This window comes from Dermacentor silvarum, chromosome 1 (genome assembly GCF_013339745.2).
Source record: "Dermacentor silvarum isolate Dsil-2018 chromosome 1, BIME_Dsil_1.4, whole genome shotgun sequence".
Taxonomy (NCBI): Eukaryota; Metazoa; Arthropoda; class Arachnida; order Ixodida; family Ixodidae; genus Dermacentor; species Dermacentor silvarum.
The window spans coordinates 311,321,490-311,339,314 of NC_051154.1; the positions used below are offsets into that span (position 1 = coordinate 311,321,490).

Consider the following 17,825-nt stretch of genomic DNA (forward strand, 5'->3'; position numbering starts at 1 on the left):
ATCCTATATGCTTCTTATCCGGTTATTGGATACGGGAGTTATGAGGCAAATGGATTTTTCAATATGGTAGCTTTCTCGCTGACCGGCAGCAGTTTGTATTTGCTAACACGTACAGTCGGCGTCACCCTTGTGTTGAGCGTGGGAGCGACGGCCTCCGGGGCGCTCCGGGGGCAGCCAGCGACGTCTAATGCTAGCTGCTCGGTCCGACGTCTAAAGGTAGGTGCTGGGCACGTTTGGGCCTAGCAACTACCGTTAGACGTCGCTGGCTGCCTCCGGAGCGCCCCGGAAGTTGCCGTTCCCGTGCTCTAGACAAGGGTGACGCCGACTGTATTCATCAAAACGGTCTCTTGTACTTTCGGGCGTACCACAAGGCACCGTTCTTGGACCACTACTCTTTCTAATTTACATTAATTACCTTCCTACCCAGATAACTTCTAATATTCGATTGTTCGCAGACGATTGCGTAATTTATCGACGCATAACTAACACTTCAGTTATGGTCTTGCTTCAACATGACCCCTAGCGCATTGGATTATGTTGTAACGAATGGCTGATATCTATAAATAGTAAAAAAAAACCTCGCTAGTTTCTTTCCATCGCAGACAGCATCACCTATGAGGAAAATATACCCTATACGGCTCCGAAATATCATTCGTTAAATCCTATAAATACCCCGGCATAACCTTTTCAACCACACTAACTTGGTCACATCATGTCTTTAACATCGCCAATGTCGCGAATCGGACCTTCCGTTTTCTCCACCAGAACCTAAGACTAGATAAACTAAATGCAATAGTGCTGAAAAACACCAAAACAACTACAAACGAACACGTACACAAATCTATACCGACAACACCATATAAGCCCCACACAATACACGGACATCTGTCCATGGTGTGGAGAGCGGCCCACTTTTGCCCACATTACGTTGGAGTGCAATTCCCGGCCCCTAAATATCAATTCCCCCAAATTAGGGCAAATACCCAGAAACAGGCAGTGGGACACCTGGCTTGCAAGCACGGAACGGGAGAGCCAACTGGTTCTCGTCGACCGAGCCCGTGAGCCGCTAAGGCCAGTGGAGCCCTGGACTGAGGGCCCCACCATGGAAAAAACATTTACTGCTACTATTGCCGTCGGCGTCACCGTCGCCGTCGCCGTGAGGTTCCGTATGACGTCCACGGCGATGAAATCGTCGACGCGCGCCGGACGCTGTATGTGCGAGTGAAAGGGCGCGAGGGACGCGCGCTTTCACGGTGAGCGAACGCATGGCGGAGAACAAACGCGCGTTTTGCGCCGTGTTCCCTGAAGGGCTGCAGAAGTAAGCGTCTCTTTCCTCCTTTACAATCACCACATATATATATATATATATATATATATATATATATATATATATATATATAGACCAAACCCGACTTCTTCCGTCGCGCGAAAGGCCATGGGGAGACGGGAGGGAGGGGAGGTGACGTTTAACTGCGGCACCAAATGCGTATTTATATAAGAATGTTGCGAGGCGAGAAGGTGGTAAAGACTTCCGACGCTGCTCGACGAGTTTCCCGTTCGGATCTCGTCGGAAACCTCCGAGCCGCCCCCAGAGGCCCTGCCAACAGTCACCAACGCCGGGCGCGTTCGGTGCGAACACGGGCAAAATGGCGACGGCGTCGACAACAGTTCTGCGCGTTGCTGGTGCTGCTGCATGTCCAAGTTTATACAGCTGATAAAACTAGTATCCTTATTCCGTATAGCTTTCTACTAAGTTGCTATCGCAATTGATGCTTCGCCTTTCCGGTGAAACTGCGACATTTTTTTAGTCTCAGTAAGCCACATTTGCCACACTCTTCTCGTGTTCAATGCACATGTGTAATGTTTGAGCCCTCAGTGACCTATGTAGTACTGGAACCCTAAGGAGTGCTAAAAAAAAGTCGCAGTTTCGCCCAAAAGGCGAAGCATCGATTGTGATAGCAAATTAGCGGAGAGCCATACGAAGTAAGGATAGTACTTTTAGCGGCCGTATCAATTTGTAAACATTGGCTTGCTAACTAAATTAACAAGCATGGTGTCAACGCGCACAGCAACCATGAACATATCACACTCGATGACCGCGGACGCTCGCTGTCGAAACGCTCGCCTGAGGAAATACGGCAGCAGCAACGACTGAAGTGACAATCGTGTTCTCTATTGATTCAACGTAAACTTAGGGCCGAGAAAACACAGCAAGCACAAAGCTACGAGCCGCCAACGCACATAGACTCTGCCCCCAACGCCTATGGCTATCAAGGTACAGCCGCGCGACCGCGCGCAGCCGCGTCATACGCAGTTGCAGCCGGAGTAAAAAGCCGAACCCCTCCCTCTCCTACCCCCGATGCCTCGCAACGTTGGGTGCCTTGCGCCTGACGGGATGCGGCCCGTTTCGTGCCCCCTTTCCTCGCTTTCGCGCAGACGAGAATGAGCCGTGGTCGTCGGCTCCCCTCGCATGCTTTCACTCGCACACAAAGCGTAGGGCGCGCGGCGACGGTGTTATCGCCCTTTGACTTTATACGGAACCTCACGGTGATGGCGACGGCAGAAATGCACCTGGAGTGCCCATATAATTCTGCGCCGGCCAGCGGTGTCTTATAACACTCACGCCGCCTGCAAGGCAGGCGCAATCTCACCTGCAGGAGGAGTTGTAAAAGTCGTGTTTGTCTCGCTGCTGCATACTTCGGCACCACATGCCTTGACTTTGACTGTGTACTTCGCAGACGACAAGAGGTTGAACAGGGGCAGATTGTAGGATGACGATTCCTGTGTACTTCCATCGACCACAACAGTCGACGTTCCGAGGCGTGTGCCATCAACAGAGTATTGGTCATCAGTATCCAAATTGTCGTCATAGGGACAGAGTCCGACTTCACATGCATGCAGTGGTGCGTCAGAGGATCGATAAATCTGCAAAGGCCAATAAAGGAAGTCATGAAGAACCAGCAAAAGAAAAATAATCGATGATGTATGCCAATCGGAGCAACTCGTTAAAGACAGCAAAGCTGTAAATAGTTCTCATCCCCCCGAGATGTCCTGACGGCCTGTTTTGCCACTGCCTGCAATCTACCCAAGAGTGCAAACGCTTCACGATATCCGGTGCAATTTTTTCGCTATACACGACTCCGTTCAATTGTTATACAATAACCGCGCTTAGTATTTCTATGGGCGTCTTGCGCTGGAGTGTGAGGTATAGTAGCGGCGCCTGGTGGTGGCGAGAAAGTTAACTGGGTAGTACCAGCTTGGGTAGCATTGAGCCCTGGCTGTGGCGAAGCACGTTTCTAGCCCGACTTTTGCGTCGATTCGCACTTTTTTCTGCCCTGTTGCGAGTACAAAAAGGCTCGTCACTTCTCACAGACCACGCTGCGAGTTAGGCGCAGCCTAGTTTAACAAAACGGACTCTCCGTGTGCCGTGGTACATAATGCTGGAAGCAGAAGCAATCGGCGACGCCGATCCGGAGAGACCTAGCTCAGCCTCGAAAAAGCGTCACCGTCGTTACTGCTGCGTCATGAGCTGTCACGAGCAAGAAGGCCTGAATCCTAACATCAGATTCTGCCGTTTTCCGTTAAGGCATCTTGAAGCGGAGTACCCAACTACGAGCAGCACAGGTTTGACAGTTAAATATGCTCATCCTTGACCTCAAGCCAGCACGTTGAGGCAACGCAGCAAGGCTGTATTGATTACAGCACATCGATGCTCGAGCGCTGTCATTAAAAACTACATCCAGCGAGCAGCACACGAGCTCGCGCTGCAGCGCGATTCCCACGTACGTTACTGCGAGCTCATATGCATTGCATCAGTTATTTATCAGTTGCTAAAGAGACAGATGACCGCTACTACAGCGCAGACATAACTACTTGTCTGGCGGCATGCAGTGAACAAAGATTACAGGAGGCCCCGCCATTTCGCGGCATGCTGAAAGACCGCTGCCATCGCGGCGCGTACCGCCGTGCGCTCTAATAGTTCCGTACACATGATGTCTGCTCATCGCTGCTATGAATTCATTTATAGGAAGCATTTCCATGCGTTTGTGCACCTGAATCTAGCAGCGTGCAAACCTTACCTGAAGTTCAACTTCGTACGCGACTCGCTTCACTTGCGATTGACACCGCGCGAAAACTTCGCCACTTATTTCTTGAACGGCGTACACGTATTCGGCGTTGCGTAATTTCTTGCCTTTACGCAGCGTGCGACCCTTGAAAAAAATCTTCGGCGCCCGTTATTCGCTGCAGACCGTGGTACAACACAAAGGAAAGTGGCGGGTCCATACTGTAAACGTGCTTTCCGAAGCAGACGACTGAGCTTGGTACTACCCAGTTCAGGACAGAGGGTGCTCTCTAGCACCATTTTCGCAGCGCCACCTGGGTAAAGCAGGAGCCCCATACTTTGTGTTTTATCCTACGCATGTTCTTGCATGCTGCGCCGTTTCTATCGGCGCCGGTACCTGCCTTCGCCTTCCTGCAGTCTTGTAGGGCTACGTTACTGGCTATTCTTAAGCTTTAGCACTGCGACAGCTCCGATGCCACCTATTCAAACACATGTATAACAAAGAAGTGCTTTTATGAGAGAACTCCAGAAACTATTTCAAAATTGTTGCATTTGAGAGATCAGTGCCTCCTCTATTTTTTCAATGCCAGCCAGATGCGGCCGATCCAATGGTTCACCACCCTCTCCGATTACCCTTTCCTACTCTCTCCCGTCGGCTAGCGCTCACGCCTGCTTTACGGTCGTAGGAGAGAGTACCCTCTGGGTGGCGCCTCACGACGGAAGTCAGAGGAAGTAATCCTGACAGACGCGTGAAGCGCCTAGCGCATCCCCTCCGGAACGGCAGCGGCGCGCGTTCAGTGGCTCAGACGCACGCACGACGCAAGCCACCGTAACGCAAGCAGTCGTACCCTCTGGGTAGCGTCACACTGCGGCAACTCACTGAACTAATGCAGACCAGCGGCTCCCATTGCGGAGTGGATGATTGCACTTGCATTGAAAAAATATAGGAGGCGCTGGTGAGGCAAACCTAAATTATAGTGCCTATAGGAAGCTGATTTTTCACTTAGGCCCTTGAAAAGAATGCCGAAAAAAAGGTAACTGCCGGAAAAATAGAAACACGAAGCTTATAAATCCGCAACTGTTGACCAAAAACAGACATCGCATTTTTGTTAACAGCATTTGATGGTGCATTTAAAGCAGAAGGATTTTATAAATGAAGTTACGGCTTACGTGAAACTGTTATGGTGTTTACGGTTTTTTTTAAAAGTCCCACTCCCAAATTAGCGCTATAATACCTTATGACACATTAGTGTATAATACATCCATTTTGTTCGCCTTAGACTCTAAAGCGGACAAAAATAATGGGTGCAGTTTACAGAGTTTAAGTTTTTTGTTGCTGAGTTAGCGATTTCAAATTAGATACAGGGTTGCTTTCACTTTTGCAATATTGAACTTTGCTTTTTATTTAGACTGGCTAAATAAAAATCTGGCATTCTACATACCGTAGAGTTTACCATTTTCTTTCAAATGCAAAAAAAAGAACTCATTAACCTCGGGGCAGTGGTTGGCAAAGAAAATGACTTCTCCGATCCTTTGTACTTAGAAAGGAACCCCCGATACAAAGCATCCTCTTACTAGGCGAGCTTACGCACGCGGTGCGCAACCGATGCCGAAAACCGACGGACGCGACGGGCCGAATATGTCGCGCTGTCGTGTCGAGGTCATAGCTCTTCGCCGACGCAGGCATCCTGTTGTACCTTTTCAGCGAAGCCCTCCAATACGGCCGTTTCGAGGCTCCGATGCAAGCTACGTTGCTTGCTGCCTGTTCTTTTATCTTTCATACCGACCACGTCGTCACTCGCCAGTCTTCGCCGCTAAATCACGAGAACTTTTGTGAAACTCCAATTAACAATGTTTATACAAAATTCGGAACCGATACCCTCTTCCCTTCCCTCTAAAAAAATTTTTGCACCCTGTTGGCCCCAAACAATAATCTTGGATCTTTATCTTGCATGCCTTCCCTTTTTACAATGCTGGCCGCCCGGTAATGGTAATTCCAGGCAGCAAACGGCATGCTCGCTATCAGCGTACCATAGCAACCTTACAGGAAAGAAGGGAGTGTAGAGTTGAAAAGAAAGGAAACGCAAGCCATACGGCGACGATTATCGCTTGGTGACAAGGTACACACGAATAGGTGTGAGCTTTTTTTTAGACTCTTCTCCCTTATTCGCGCTACGTCTTATTCGCTCTTCTTCAATAGCTAATCAGCTTCTCCGTCAACTGCTATGCGTATGACGCATTACCGACGCCAATTATAAAAGTTGGCTAGACATAAGAGCGTGCAAGCTGACACGGAGGAAGCTCTAAAGAGTAGCGAAGTGTTACATGTGCGAATGAAGCTAAGTTTATGTTGTTAGGAGCCTTGGTACTAACCTAATGAGCTCGAAAGTTTGGGCCAGAGTTTAGGTGATACGCTGACTTCGTCCGCATTTCGAGCAGTTAAAATGTTTCTTCACCAGTCAGCAAGTTGTTACCACCCTAGACTAGAAGCACCCGATAATTATAGCTTTCTGAATGCTCCGTTTAAAAAACATGGTACTGGAACTTACCACAAACCTTCGCACCGGACTCGCAGCTTGCCATGAAATGATTGCGCTGGTTGGGTCAATGTTCTTCGCCGACAAGTTTGCGGGAGCTGAGAGGAATAATGATAATAATTATATTAATAATAATAATAATAATAATAATAATAAGTATTATTATTATTATTATTATTATTATTATTATTATTATTATTATTATTATTATTATTATTATTATTATTATTATTATAGTCAATTACGACAATTATATACTACTGCACTGACATAAAAAACACCAAGAAAATTTAGTTCTCGTATTTTCTTTTATTTAAAGGGACTCCTGATTCACGAACTATTGCACAGAAATGTAAGCTGCTGAATTATTACATGTACACCCCTGAGCAAAAGTATACGGACCAGGGGTTACGCGATAAAGACGATTTTTTTTCTCTGCCTTTGAACGTAACATGAAATTGAGGACTGCAGTACAAACTTGGAATTGCGAACTTCTCAGTGTTCTCGTAAATTCCGGTTTATGCTTGTTAATTACGAAGAAATTCAGTTTTTTAGCGACTCATGTCCATATACTTTTGCTCACAGGTGTACCTCTAGGTAGTACTTTCGACATAACAACGGCGGAATCGAACGTTGGAGCAGCGCTGCTGGTTCTTTGTGTGCAACTAAGGCGCTCTCAGCTTTTCTCAGATACACTGGCCTCGACCAGACACTTTGGTTACTTGTTACTGTATGTGCTTGGGTATGCTTGTGTATCATTGTATACTACGTGTGAATGCCTCCTTTGATGTCGGTGAGACCCGAACTTTTCATCTGGAGTAGCCTGCTAGCCATATGACCGGGCGAACATATCCAGCATCCAATAAAGAGCGTTTCATTAAGATTAGCAGTCTTTGCGAACATCGCCCAGATTGCAGAATATCTCTATGCATAAATGTCCTCGCACAACCTATTTCCCGACAACTTGGGTCACTGGGTAGTTGTTGGTCAAATGGGTAGATCATCGGGCTGCTGTTCTGAGATAACCAAGTTCAAAAGCAACCATGGGACCAACTTGGGTCATTGTGCATGTAACGCTAAGCATGTGCCGCTCTTCAATCATTCTCTTTGACGACAATTTGGGTCACTGGGTATCTGTCACTGGGTGCGTGTCGTTTTCCAGAGCAATCACAATCTAAAGCATGTTAGCAACAATTACGAACCAATCAAAACATAAATTCCTAATCGCAATGATGGAATCGCAATGGTCCTTAAAGGATAGGATACACCATCAATTTATTTCTCTCTTTCTCTCTGTACCTCCTCTAGCCGTCCAATAACATGCCAGTCAATTACAAAATCTTTCGGAAGTAACCAAGTGCGTTGAGCCCTTAGGCGTCTCGGCCCTGGCATAAAGTGAAAATATGAAATGCTGGGTCTTCTCCCGCAACACAGCACGACGGCAAACGGGACCTGGTGGCAGTGTGCGTCATGGGTGGCTGAAAATGCTGCCCACTCTAGCGATTCTTGAGGCTCAGAACTTTAGATTTATTGACAGTTACTGTCCCGACTCTCCCATGACGGTGAATAATATCTACAGTCTTAAAAACAATAAAAGCCTTCTAGAAGGTCAGTAAGAATAAGCAGAAAGGTAACCACCACACATAATGCGTCTGACAGCAAGTTCCTGACTTTCCAAGAGCAATGAGTACACTAACTCAAGTGTATGTGTCTGTGTGCGTATGTTTGTGAGTGGGCATTTTTCTTATTGACAATAATTTATTTCTTTTATAACCCAGAGTTTGCACACATAGATTGAACCCATAACCGTAGGCTAATTTGGATAAAACAAAAATAATTCTTTGCAATCTCAATTCGGACAGGTTATTTTGATCAAATATAATATCTAATTTCGACAAATAAGTATTTCTAGAAGAAAAAAATAGAGATAATATGCATGCAAAAAATGGTATGGTGCACCATCGAGCGGCCCCAATGTTATTCTACCTCACAGCCATCGTCAACGACCGAAATAGCTGTCAGGTTAGAAGGTAGCATGGTATGGAACATACAAAATTAATTTCGTGCGTATTCTTCGGCGTTTTCGGTCATGCTTTCATTTAACACACCGGGAATCCCTATAAAATCATGTTATGATGAAATAGCACAAAAATTACTGGCTGCACACTATACCGGCTGTTTTAGCGAACACTTCCTTAAATGTGTATAAATTGCCTGTTGCAGACAGCACAATTCTAGTCCATGAACTGGTCTACTCGAAGAGGCGGACTTTACTTGCAGAAAAAATTGGAATGCATAATTTAACATGAATTCACTAATTGGGGTTTAACTAAATACTTTTTGACACATATTGCAATATACATATTCTCGCCGGGAAGTTCGCAAGGCGGATCCACTTGGAACGAATTCTCAGAATGACACCAGTTTCGAGATTTTCATTCCTGAACTTTGCGGAGAAATGCACTGGAGTTCGAGTTACTATTGTGCTTCAAAGCCTAAAACGACGTTTTGTTAAGAAAGTAAGTGGAACGAGAATGCATTTTTATCGCAAGTGTTATGGCGCATATCTTGGTGGTGTACACTGGCGCAGTATTCATACGCGTTATTCAGAGGTGCGTTTTCCGATTCCAGCATTGCGGATAGCACCGACAGCGGTATTAAAGTCGACGTGGGCAATTGTCATAATTTTGCCGTGATGACACGACACAAACAATCGCCGACTCCTTAAAACATACGCGGAAAGTTTTCATTTTGCCGGGGGGGGGGGGGGGGGCTGTGGCGCGACCAGCTTTCCGAAACCTACCCATATATATATACATATATATATATACATATATATACATACACGCTTTGCTAATCCTTTTCTATTTCTCGCTTTATGGCGAAGGCAATTATATCGACACTCCAGGCACATTTTCGCTGTTCTCGTCACCGTGCTGTTCCATATCAAATCGAAAATCCATATAAATGAACAACCCATACAATATGGGTGCGGGAAAAAGCACGTATCAGTGAGCCGAAAAGGCTGGCGGCTGGATGGGCATTATCTTCCCACGCGCTCAATATTCGGGTTAGTTGTAGGTCACGTAATCAAACGCGAATTGCAAGGAGAGCACGCGTCTTCTCTAGCCCTGCCATATAGCTGTGAATGACTGTGCGGGGCGGACGCTTATGCGGCCCGCTTGTCATATCTTGTTGGTAATCATTGGTGGGTGCAATGATAAAGCGCGAGCAGTGATGGGTGCTAACTTCATGCGCTCTGTCTTCTTTGCCGGGCTGTCTTTCCGCGCCCTTAGTGTTGCAGAGTTAAGAAATAGAGGTCATTGCATATCACTGCATAGATGCCGTCAGTAGCGGACATAAAAATAGGCAGATGGTCCGTGCATTACAGTATGCTTGCTATTTGAATTTTAGGTGAATGTTTGCTACAATTTATATGGCCACTATAACTAACGTATAGACTCGTGTAAGGGCCGCACTTTTCTGTCGCGATTTTGACAGGCCTTTCCTAGGACCAGGCCATTTGACCTCATTTTTCAGCTACGAGCATGAAATCCGCCGTAAGTCTCCGCGATCGCCTCCTCTCGACATCCAATAGCGACGCGCGAAAGTACGCTGCGCGCGACAATTCGCTGTTAATTAAGCCCGATCAGAATCAGCGCACGGAACGCGATTGCTTCTCGGTCGGATGTCTCTCTTTTAAAGGCGAAGCATTTCTTGACGAACATTTGCCACTTTGACAGTTTCTATCTATCTATCTATCTATCTATCTATCTATCTATCTATCTATCTATCTAGCCGCCTACGTCTTGGTGCTCTCATAGTCATATCGTTAACTTGGTATACGTACCAAAATAGGCACAGAATGACCACAGTGTATGACGAACATAAATGATAGGTCATGACATCAACTTCATGACATGCGTGTCATGTAGCTCATGAAACGGCCGCCTAATATGACAATGACCCAGCGAAAAAAAAAACATTAATACTCAGAAACGACTGAAATGGGTTCTGACGTGGGTAGTAAGTGAAGGAAACACTAAAGGATGATGGTAGAAGTGATAGTCATGAGCATGACTTTGCAAAAAGGACAATGACTCAGAGAGAAAAGATTAACACTCACAAATCACTGAAATTGGTTCTGACGTGGGTGCTAAGTGAAGGAAACACTAAATGATGATGTTGCGAAAATCCTAGTCGTGAGCATGACTCTGCAAAAAGGACAATGACTCAGCGAGAAAAAATTAACATTAAAAAACCACTGAAATGGGTTCTGACGTGGGCGCTAAGTGAAAGAAACACTGAAGGATGATGGTAGAAGTCATAATCGTGACCATGACTCACCAGAAATGACAATGACTCAGCGAAAAAAGATTAACACTCAAAAACCACCGAAATGCGTTCTGACGTGGTTACTAAGTGAAGGAAACACTAAAGGATGATAGTCGAAGTCATAGCCATGAGCATGACTAAGGCTTTCGCCTTAAGGTCTCTTAGGTATAGCCAAAGGGACTCCTCGGGACTGTCGGGATTTGCCGAAATAAAGCAAAAGTATAATATAAAAGCCGTGTACGTCCGCGCTAACCATGATGCGGTAAGCTTTTGGCCACAAAAAATGTGAAAAGGTAGAAGCCACGCTAAAGAATCCTCAAAATATGTGGGTAACAGAACTCCGGTAATGACACCGTAGGGGCAGGGGGGGGGGGGGAGGCTCTACCCCCCCGGGAAAACTGGGAAGAGGGCTGGCGTCTTGGAGCCCCTCCCCCCCCCCCCTCCCTCCCGTAGTCGGCGCCTATGCCTCAACATCGGCCGCTGATCGAAATCATCGCATCTGCGGCAACGTCTGCGTATTCATTTTCCTTAATTTTGTAAGATGCGACTCACAGGCCCGGTGAACTTGCACGTATTCTTATGCTGATATGTTGGTTAATTTCCCAGAAATACTATATAAGCTTTTGCCAAGAGGAAACGAAGTTTCGCATTGTTTCACAAAGCTGCGTGACCATCTGTCTCACTCGGGTGTCAGTGTTCTGGCATAGGCGCTACCGTGAGAAACAGGTACGCTGTCTAAATGAACACCTATCCACGAATGTTTGTGCAGCTATCTTGCACTGAACACACAAATTAAATGCGCGCTAGAAATCCTAAAGAGGGAGAGACTGCTATCGAGATTAGAAGTAGGAACCCTTAGAGCGTCGATGGTCGCCGTTGTCTGTTTCTGAATTCCTTAACTGGCAAAGATATCGTAATCCAAATAAATGTTCTAGCATTTCACTGAGTACTTGTCAATAGTAACAACACTTTTGCTCTTCTAAAGAGGCGACAGTTCACGTGGCGGAGTGAAAGCGCACCTTGACTATCAACGTACAAATGTAAACACCAGCGTAGACAAAAATTTCTACTGTTGACATGGTCAAAATGTACGAGCACAACCACGGACTGCGTGGCGCAGTGGTAAAATACTGGGTTCACAAGCGTTAGGTCGCAAGTGCAAAGCCCGCCTGCGATATTTCTTTTTCTCACTTTTTGCTTCTTTTGCACTAACAAATTTAGATATTCCTTAAGAGCTTTCTGTCACCGTTTCAAATAAATATTGATCAAAAGTACACGACATCATACTACGATATGTCAAACTACAGACGTCATACAACAGACGTCCCACGACACAACGTCAGACAACAGAACGTTAGACTACAGGAGGTCCCAATATAAGACAGACCCAAATTTCCTGTTTTCTTTTTTTACTGGGATGATTCAGGATGCGTGAAAATGGCGTTCTTTGGTCGTGCAGAAAGTTAGGCCTCCCGACTGCCCGCTTTAGAATAAATACGGAAAACCAAGCATTTAACTCCCTCCCCCCTTTCTTTGTTTGTTGAACCGAATAAATTAAATTTAAAGGACTCACCCTGTACCAAAAAATTAATATGTCTTATCAGTGCTTCTTATGTGTGAACACTGGATATATAGGCGTAGGCTCAGACGGACCTTGCTTATCACCCAGCTTCTGATGTGTACTATGTAATATCCCACTCATCCTGGTTTTAAGCCCAAACCTCATGACAGCTATTTGTGCGCGAAGGCGACGAGCGACGGCGTAGAATGACGAAACAGGCCGTCAAGCGAACAAATCGCTCGTTCTTGTCGCTCGATCACTCAGTTCTGGAGATCTAGAATTCGTTGCTCGTCTCCCGGAAGTGCTTTGAGCGACTAGCCAATAGCGCGAAGCCGGAACAGCATGTACAGCCGTCAAGTACTACCGATTGTCGCACGGAACGAGCAAACGACTAAATTTTGATACGTGCAAAGATAATAACCTAGTGCACGATCTTCAGAAATATTTATGCTGTTATTTACAGTAAAACGCATCAACCTAAATTAATAAAGCACGCATCACGCCAGTTTGGCGCGTATTTACCGCCCTCATACCGGCAACAGCGACGAGGCGTCGCTCAAAGTCGTCGCTCGCATGCGGTACGACTTGTAGGCGACCAGCGAAGCGACAGCCATCTCCATCGCGTCGGTTGTCGCTGTCGTGCGTAAGATCGCTTGCATGCGGTTTATACTTTACCCCTGTGGTGCAGTGGGCACCAGATTCATTAGAGGACTATGATCGCGGGTCCTGTCAAGCCATTTTCACGGCTTTTATCCAGCGGAACTTACAGTGTATTGTTTGATAAATAAATAGGATTGCTATTCTGGTCATCGCGCGAAAGAACTGCCGGCATACCTTTACGAAGCTAAGTCCAGCCCTCCAGGCACTTATTTCTTGTGAAAGATCGGCGCACTCGGAAACGAATAAAAAAATTAGACGAAGAAAAGAGACAGAGGATCCATAAGGAGAAAGCTATCGCGCAAAACCACATCCCGCAAAGCTTGACGATACTCCTAAAGTGCAGTGCTTGAAATATGTAGAGAGCGGTCCATCATACGCGCATTCCGTGCGTCATCAGATGAGCTAGGTGCAATTCCAAACAAAAGGCAGGATCTACGTGCAGTATCTCACTTCCATGGCAAGCAGTGCCAGAAAGACTGAGGACTTGCTTTTCTAACGAAATGGGTGTTTAGAAGCGGTTTTAGGTGTTAGAGACGTTATAAATAAATTGTTAGAGCAAAATGTCCGTAAAGTGCCCAAGAATTTGCTGTCGTAAACGCTGAAAATAGGGAAAATCATTCGACAGAGGCAGGAACCGCAACAATTTCGAGTCTATGGTTAATCCTGTAAGTACAGACAGGATTCCGCTTGCTCCCTGTTGGCGTTTTGGTAGAATCTCCGATTGCTACGCTGGGGTACCCAGATTTGGTACCACGTCCTCTAATTTTCTTTTTTTTTTGCTCCGTTGCAGTACGCCTGACATGACACAAACATTTTTCTTAATTTACATGTCACAATGGCAAGGCGGCAGCAAGCACTGTGCCCTGACTACCACTTGACGGCCATACATATTTGACAGTTGGGACGTGTGTAAGTTTATTGCACTGTTTTTACGTGTGCTAGCACAGGTAAACAAATTACGACAGAACTCATCTCCAAATGACTGTCGATGGCAATGTGAATAGCAATGGAGCAATCTAGCGACAGGCCATAATCCTGAAGTCCCGTTTATTTAACGCGTCTAGTGGTTTTCTGAGACTCGTTGAATCTGCTATATGCTACATACTCTGATATCGCCCCACTTTGCTAAGGAACTCGCTTGCCGAGGTCGCCCAGGAAAATGCAGGCATGACACGACTGTACGACGCTGACACCGTGACGATGGACTGAGGAACAAGAAATTATATAGATGGAACGACAAAGGCATATACCGACGACGGCATGACGGCAGTGGTATGTCGATTCCTAAATTATAATGATGGTATAAGACGACAATGTGAGGTCGACGACATGAGGACAATTAGATAACGACGATGGGGTTTCGGCGACTGTATGACGACTGTATGACCACGATGGCAAGACAAAGTAATGAGGACAATGGGATAACGGCCAGTGTATGATAGAATGACGTGATAATGACTGTATCGCGAAATATGTATAAAGACGATGGCTTGACGACCACGGCGTGACGAGAGTCGGATGACGTAGCTGTAGGGACGATGATGGCACGACAACGAGGCATCGCGACGACGGTGTGACAATGGAGGCATGATACGACTGACGATGACGGCCTGACAAGGGCTCCATAATTAGGATTGAATGACAACAGTATAATTACAATAGAATGACGAAGTGAAATTCCCGTCGACGGAATGACAAAGGCAGTATGACGACGATGGGACGATGTTACTGAAGTGATGACAATGATAAAACGACAGCGTGACGACAGTGGAAGGAAGAGGGTGGCATGACGAGAGTCAGATCACAAAGCTGGAATGACGGTGATTGAAAGACCCCGACAGCAACACTATGGTGGTGTGACAACAAATGAATGGCACTGCATGGCGACGATACGTATTGTGGGCGAGCTCCACCACTGGAAAAGCTGGTGCCACCGCCGGCGTGACGTGGTATGAGGAATCACGTGGACACAGCGACCGCGTCGTCTGCTTCGGCAGCGCTGAAGCGAGCTGAAAACGACAGTTTAGTCCCACCTGCACTATTGTTCTGATTAAGTTGGGCTGTTTTCCCGCTTCGGGACTCTGCATGATAACACTTGAAAGCACTATAATAGGTAGTAGCTGCCTTTGAAGGCGTCCGACATGGTAGGACATTGCTCGGTATACCACAGTGTCGGACGCGTATGCAACGGAGCCCGGTGTCAGCCTTCACACGTAACCGCAGGCCAAGAAGCTGAGCGTAACTTGGATTGCGAAACTTAGAACCGACAAGCAGCTATTGGCTACAACTCATGTGTGTAGCAAACACTGCCGCGAGGAAGATTTCTGCTACGGCATTGGGGCTGCGATGTTCGGTGACTAGCAGAAAGCGCGCACTGAGACGCCCGCCTGCGTGCGCTGCCCGGCTAATGTCATGAAGCTTTGGTATATGAACTTGTTGATGCTAGATACTGGGAAGTTCCCCAGTATGGAAAGGAAACGGTAAGAAGCACACTCAAGAAAGGCATGGCATATGCTCATGTTTGTGTTAGCACCGAACGATGAATGTACTGGATCAACAAAAAGATGCAGCGGGAAATTGCTCAAGGAGAAGACCGATAACCATACAGTGCGACGCAACTTGAGAAATAACAATATTGAAACGTCCAAGATTTAGAAGAACTTCTTGCTGGGCGAGTTGGTGCATAGCTGTATCGGGAAGCGTTGCGCGTACAAACGGACAAACACAGGAAAAAGACGTGAACGGATAGAGCGCAAACTTTCAACAACAGTTGAAAGTTTGCGCTCTATCCGTTCACGTCTTTTTCCTGTGTTTGTCCGTTTGTACGCGCAACGCTTCCCGATACAAACGTCCAAGAATTTCGAAAAAAAAAACAATGATTGAATCGTTGCGATGGGACATCACAAGTCGCCGTAGGCGTCGAAGTCCCTATAATTATAACGAAATCATTTTTGAACAGCTCTGATAGCGTCCACGCCACAATGGTTGCTTGTGTACTGTCAAATGTTGATATGCTGCGGCCTAAAGTTGCCGGCACGGTGTGAAAACGCGCTCGCGGAGAAAGCGAAACATCTTGTGTGGAGATGCATGCAGACGCGTTGTCGATCGCGGCGAAACCGTTCGATCACAGCATTGAGGCTTCATTCTGTTATGCACTATTTGGTTATACAGACAGCACACTATAAGGACACATTTCACATAGTCAGCTCTCAGCGATTGCCTACATTACCAGCAAGAAGCTGGTTCGGGGGACTGCATCGCGGCGACCACGCGCAATGGGCGTTCACGGTACGTATTCGGTAAAGAGATGGCGCCCGTAAAAAATATTCTGCGCTCTCTGTTTGCCCAAGATGATTATTTTGACAGTAAGAAAGATCCCTTGTTTGGAGAATACTTACAGAAATGTCCAGGAGGGCTCCGGCGTGGTGTTCTTATTGAGCGCCGACAGCCAAACCTATGAGGAGCGCGCCGCGTTATCCCTCATACCACGCAAGCGAGGCTCTTCCTTCAGATGGCGACTCCGTAAGTCCTCGCCCCCAATACACGTGCTAGCAATTGCCAAGTTTTCAGTAGTGGTTTACAAAGCAGTGCATATAGTTAAAGCATTCTCCCAAAGAAACGTCAAGAAGAAACTGCTTGTGAGAGACAAATCAAACGGTACATTAAGGCTCACTCGCGCCTGTTCGCGAACGAAATCTAAAGGCGACTAGAAGTTTGACGTGATGTCAACGGAGCTAACTGTTCCGTGAAGAGTTCGCTTGGCTGCTTGGAGTTAGTTTACGTTTCTGTTAATTTGCGGATCGCACATTTCCTAAGTGCGAAACAGGCGAACAGCTGCAGCACGAACGCATTTTACTATTCCGTAAGCGGATAGATAGTGGAGCGCAACTTCATCAATGGTCCATTTGCGAGAAGCACACGTTGTCATAATATCGCGTCGGAAGGAACCGAACGGAATGCGTTTTTATTTCTCTGAAAGCGCGCATCAACACTGCTGAAGCGTATGCGGCAGTTGCTGCGGCAGTGATGACCATGCCGATCTGCACCGACCACGATTCCTCAGGCGTGCTACACTGAAACATACACAGTGTACTCGTTGACGTGAAGGAAGCGCGTATTTAGCTGTTCAGCTTGTTTATTCCAGCCGTATAGTAACGTAAAACATGCCGCGATTTAAATCAGGCACAGGTTCATAAACATTTGCCGGATCCGTCTGACGTCCCGGTAAAAAAAAAAAAAACAATCTGACAGAACTCATCTTCGATGACTATGCAACTGCATCAATAACCGAAACGCGTCCTTTATGAGGCGTGTACTGCAGCCGGGGTCCTCTAGCGTACTTCCGTCTGTGCACGCTGCGCCTTCTGGTGGGACCGGCGGGAAGTCCTCGAATACCCAGTGGCACATACGTACAGCTTCCAAATCTTTAATTAGCGAGCGCGAGCGGCGATTTTCTGTGCGCAAGCACCATAAATTAGGAACAAACTTACAAATGACTATGCTGTCTGCCTATGCTCACAAAGCTCGTGAAGATAGCTCTGACTATGCTCACAAAGCTCGTGAAGATAGCATAGTCATTTGTAAGTTTGTTCCTAATTTAAGGCGCTGGCGCACAGAAAGTCGCCGCTCGCGCACGCTAGTTAGAGATTTGGGTGGCTGTACAAAGTGA

At 46.6% G+C, this 17,825-nt stretch overlaps 1 protein-coding gene across 3 annotated transcripts in view; it reads right to left on the reverse strand.

Annotated features, from left to right (window-relative positions):
* Positions 1 to 17,825, reverse strand: part of LOC119437297 (uncharacterized) — a 296,143-nt gene that overhangs the window by 128,490 nt on the left and 149,828 nt on the right. For all 3 annotated transcript variants that reach the window (XM_049660417.1, XM_037704354.2, XM_049660416.1), the window contains exons 6-7: positions 6,613 to 6,698; positions 2,652 to 2,925 (exon numbers count right to left, since the gene is read on the reverse strand). In XM_049660417.1, coding sequence (XP_049516374.1) covers positions 2,652 to 2,925; positions 6,613 to 6,698 — 360 coding nt within the window. The remainder of the gene's footprint in view (positions 1 to 2,651; positions 2,926 to 6,612; positions 6,699 to 17,825) is intronic.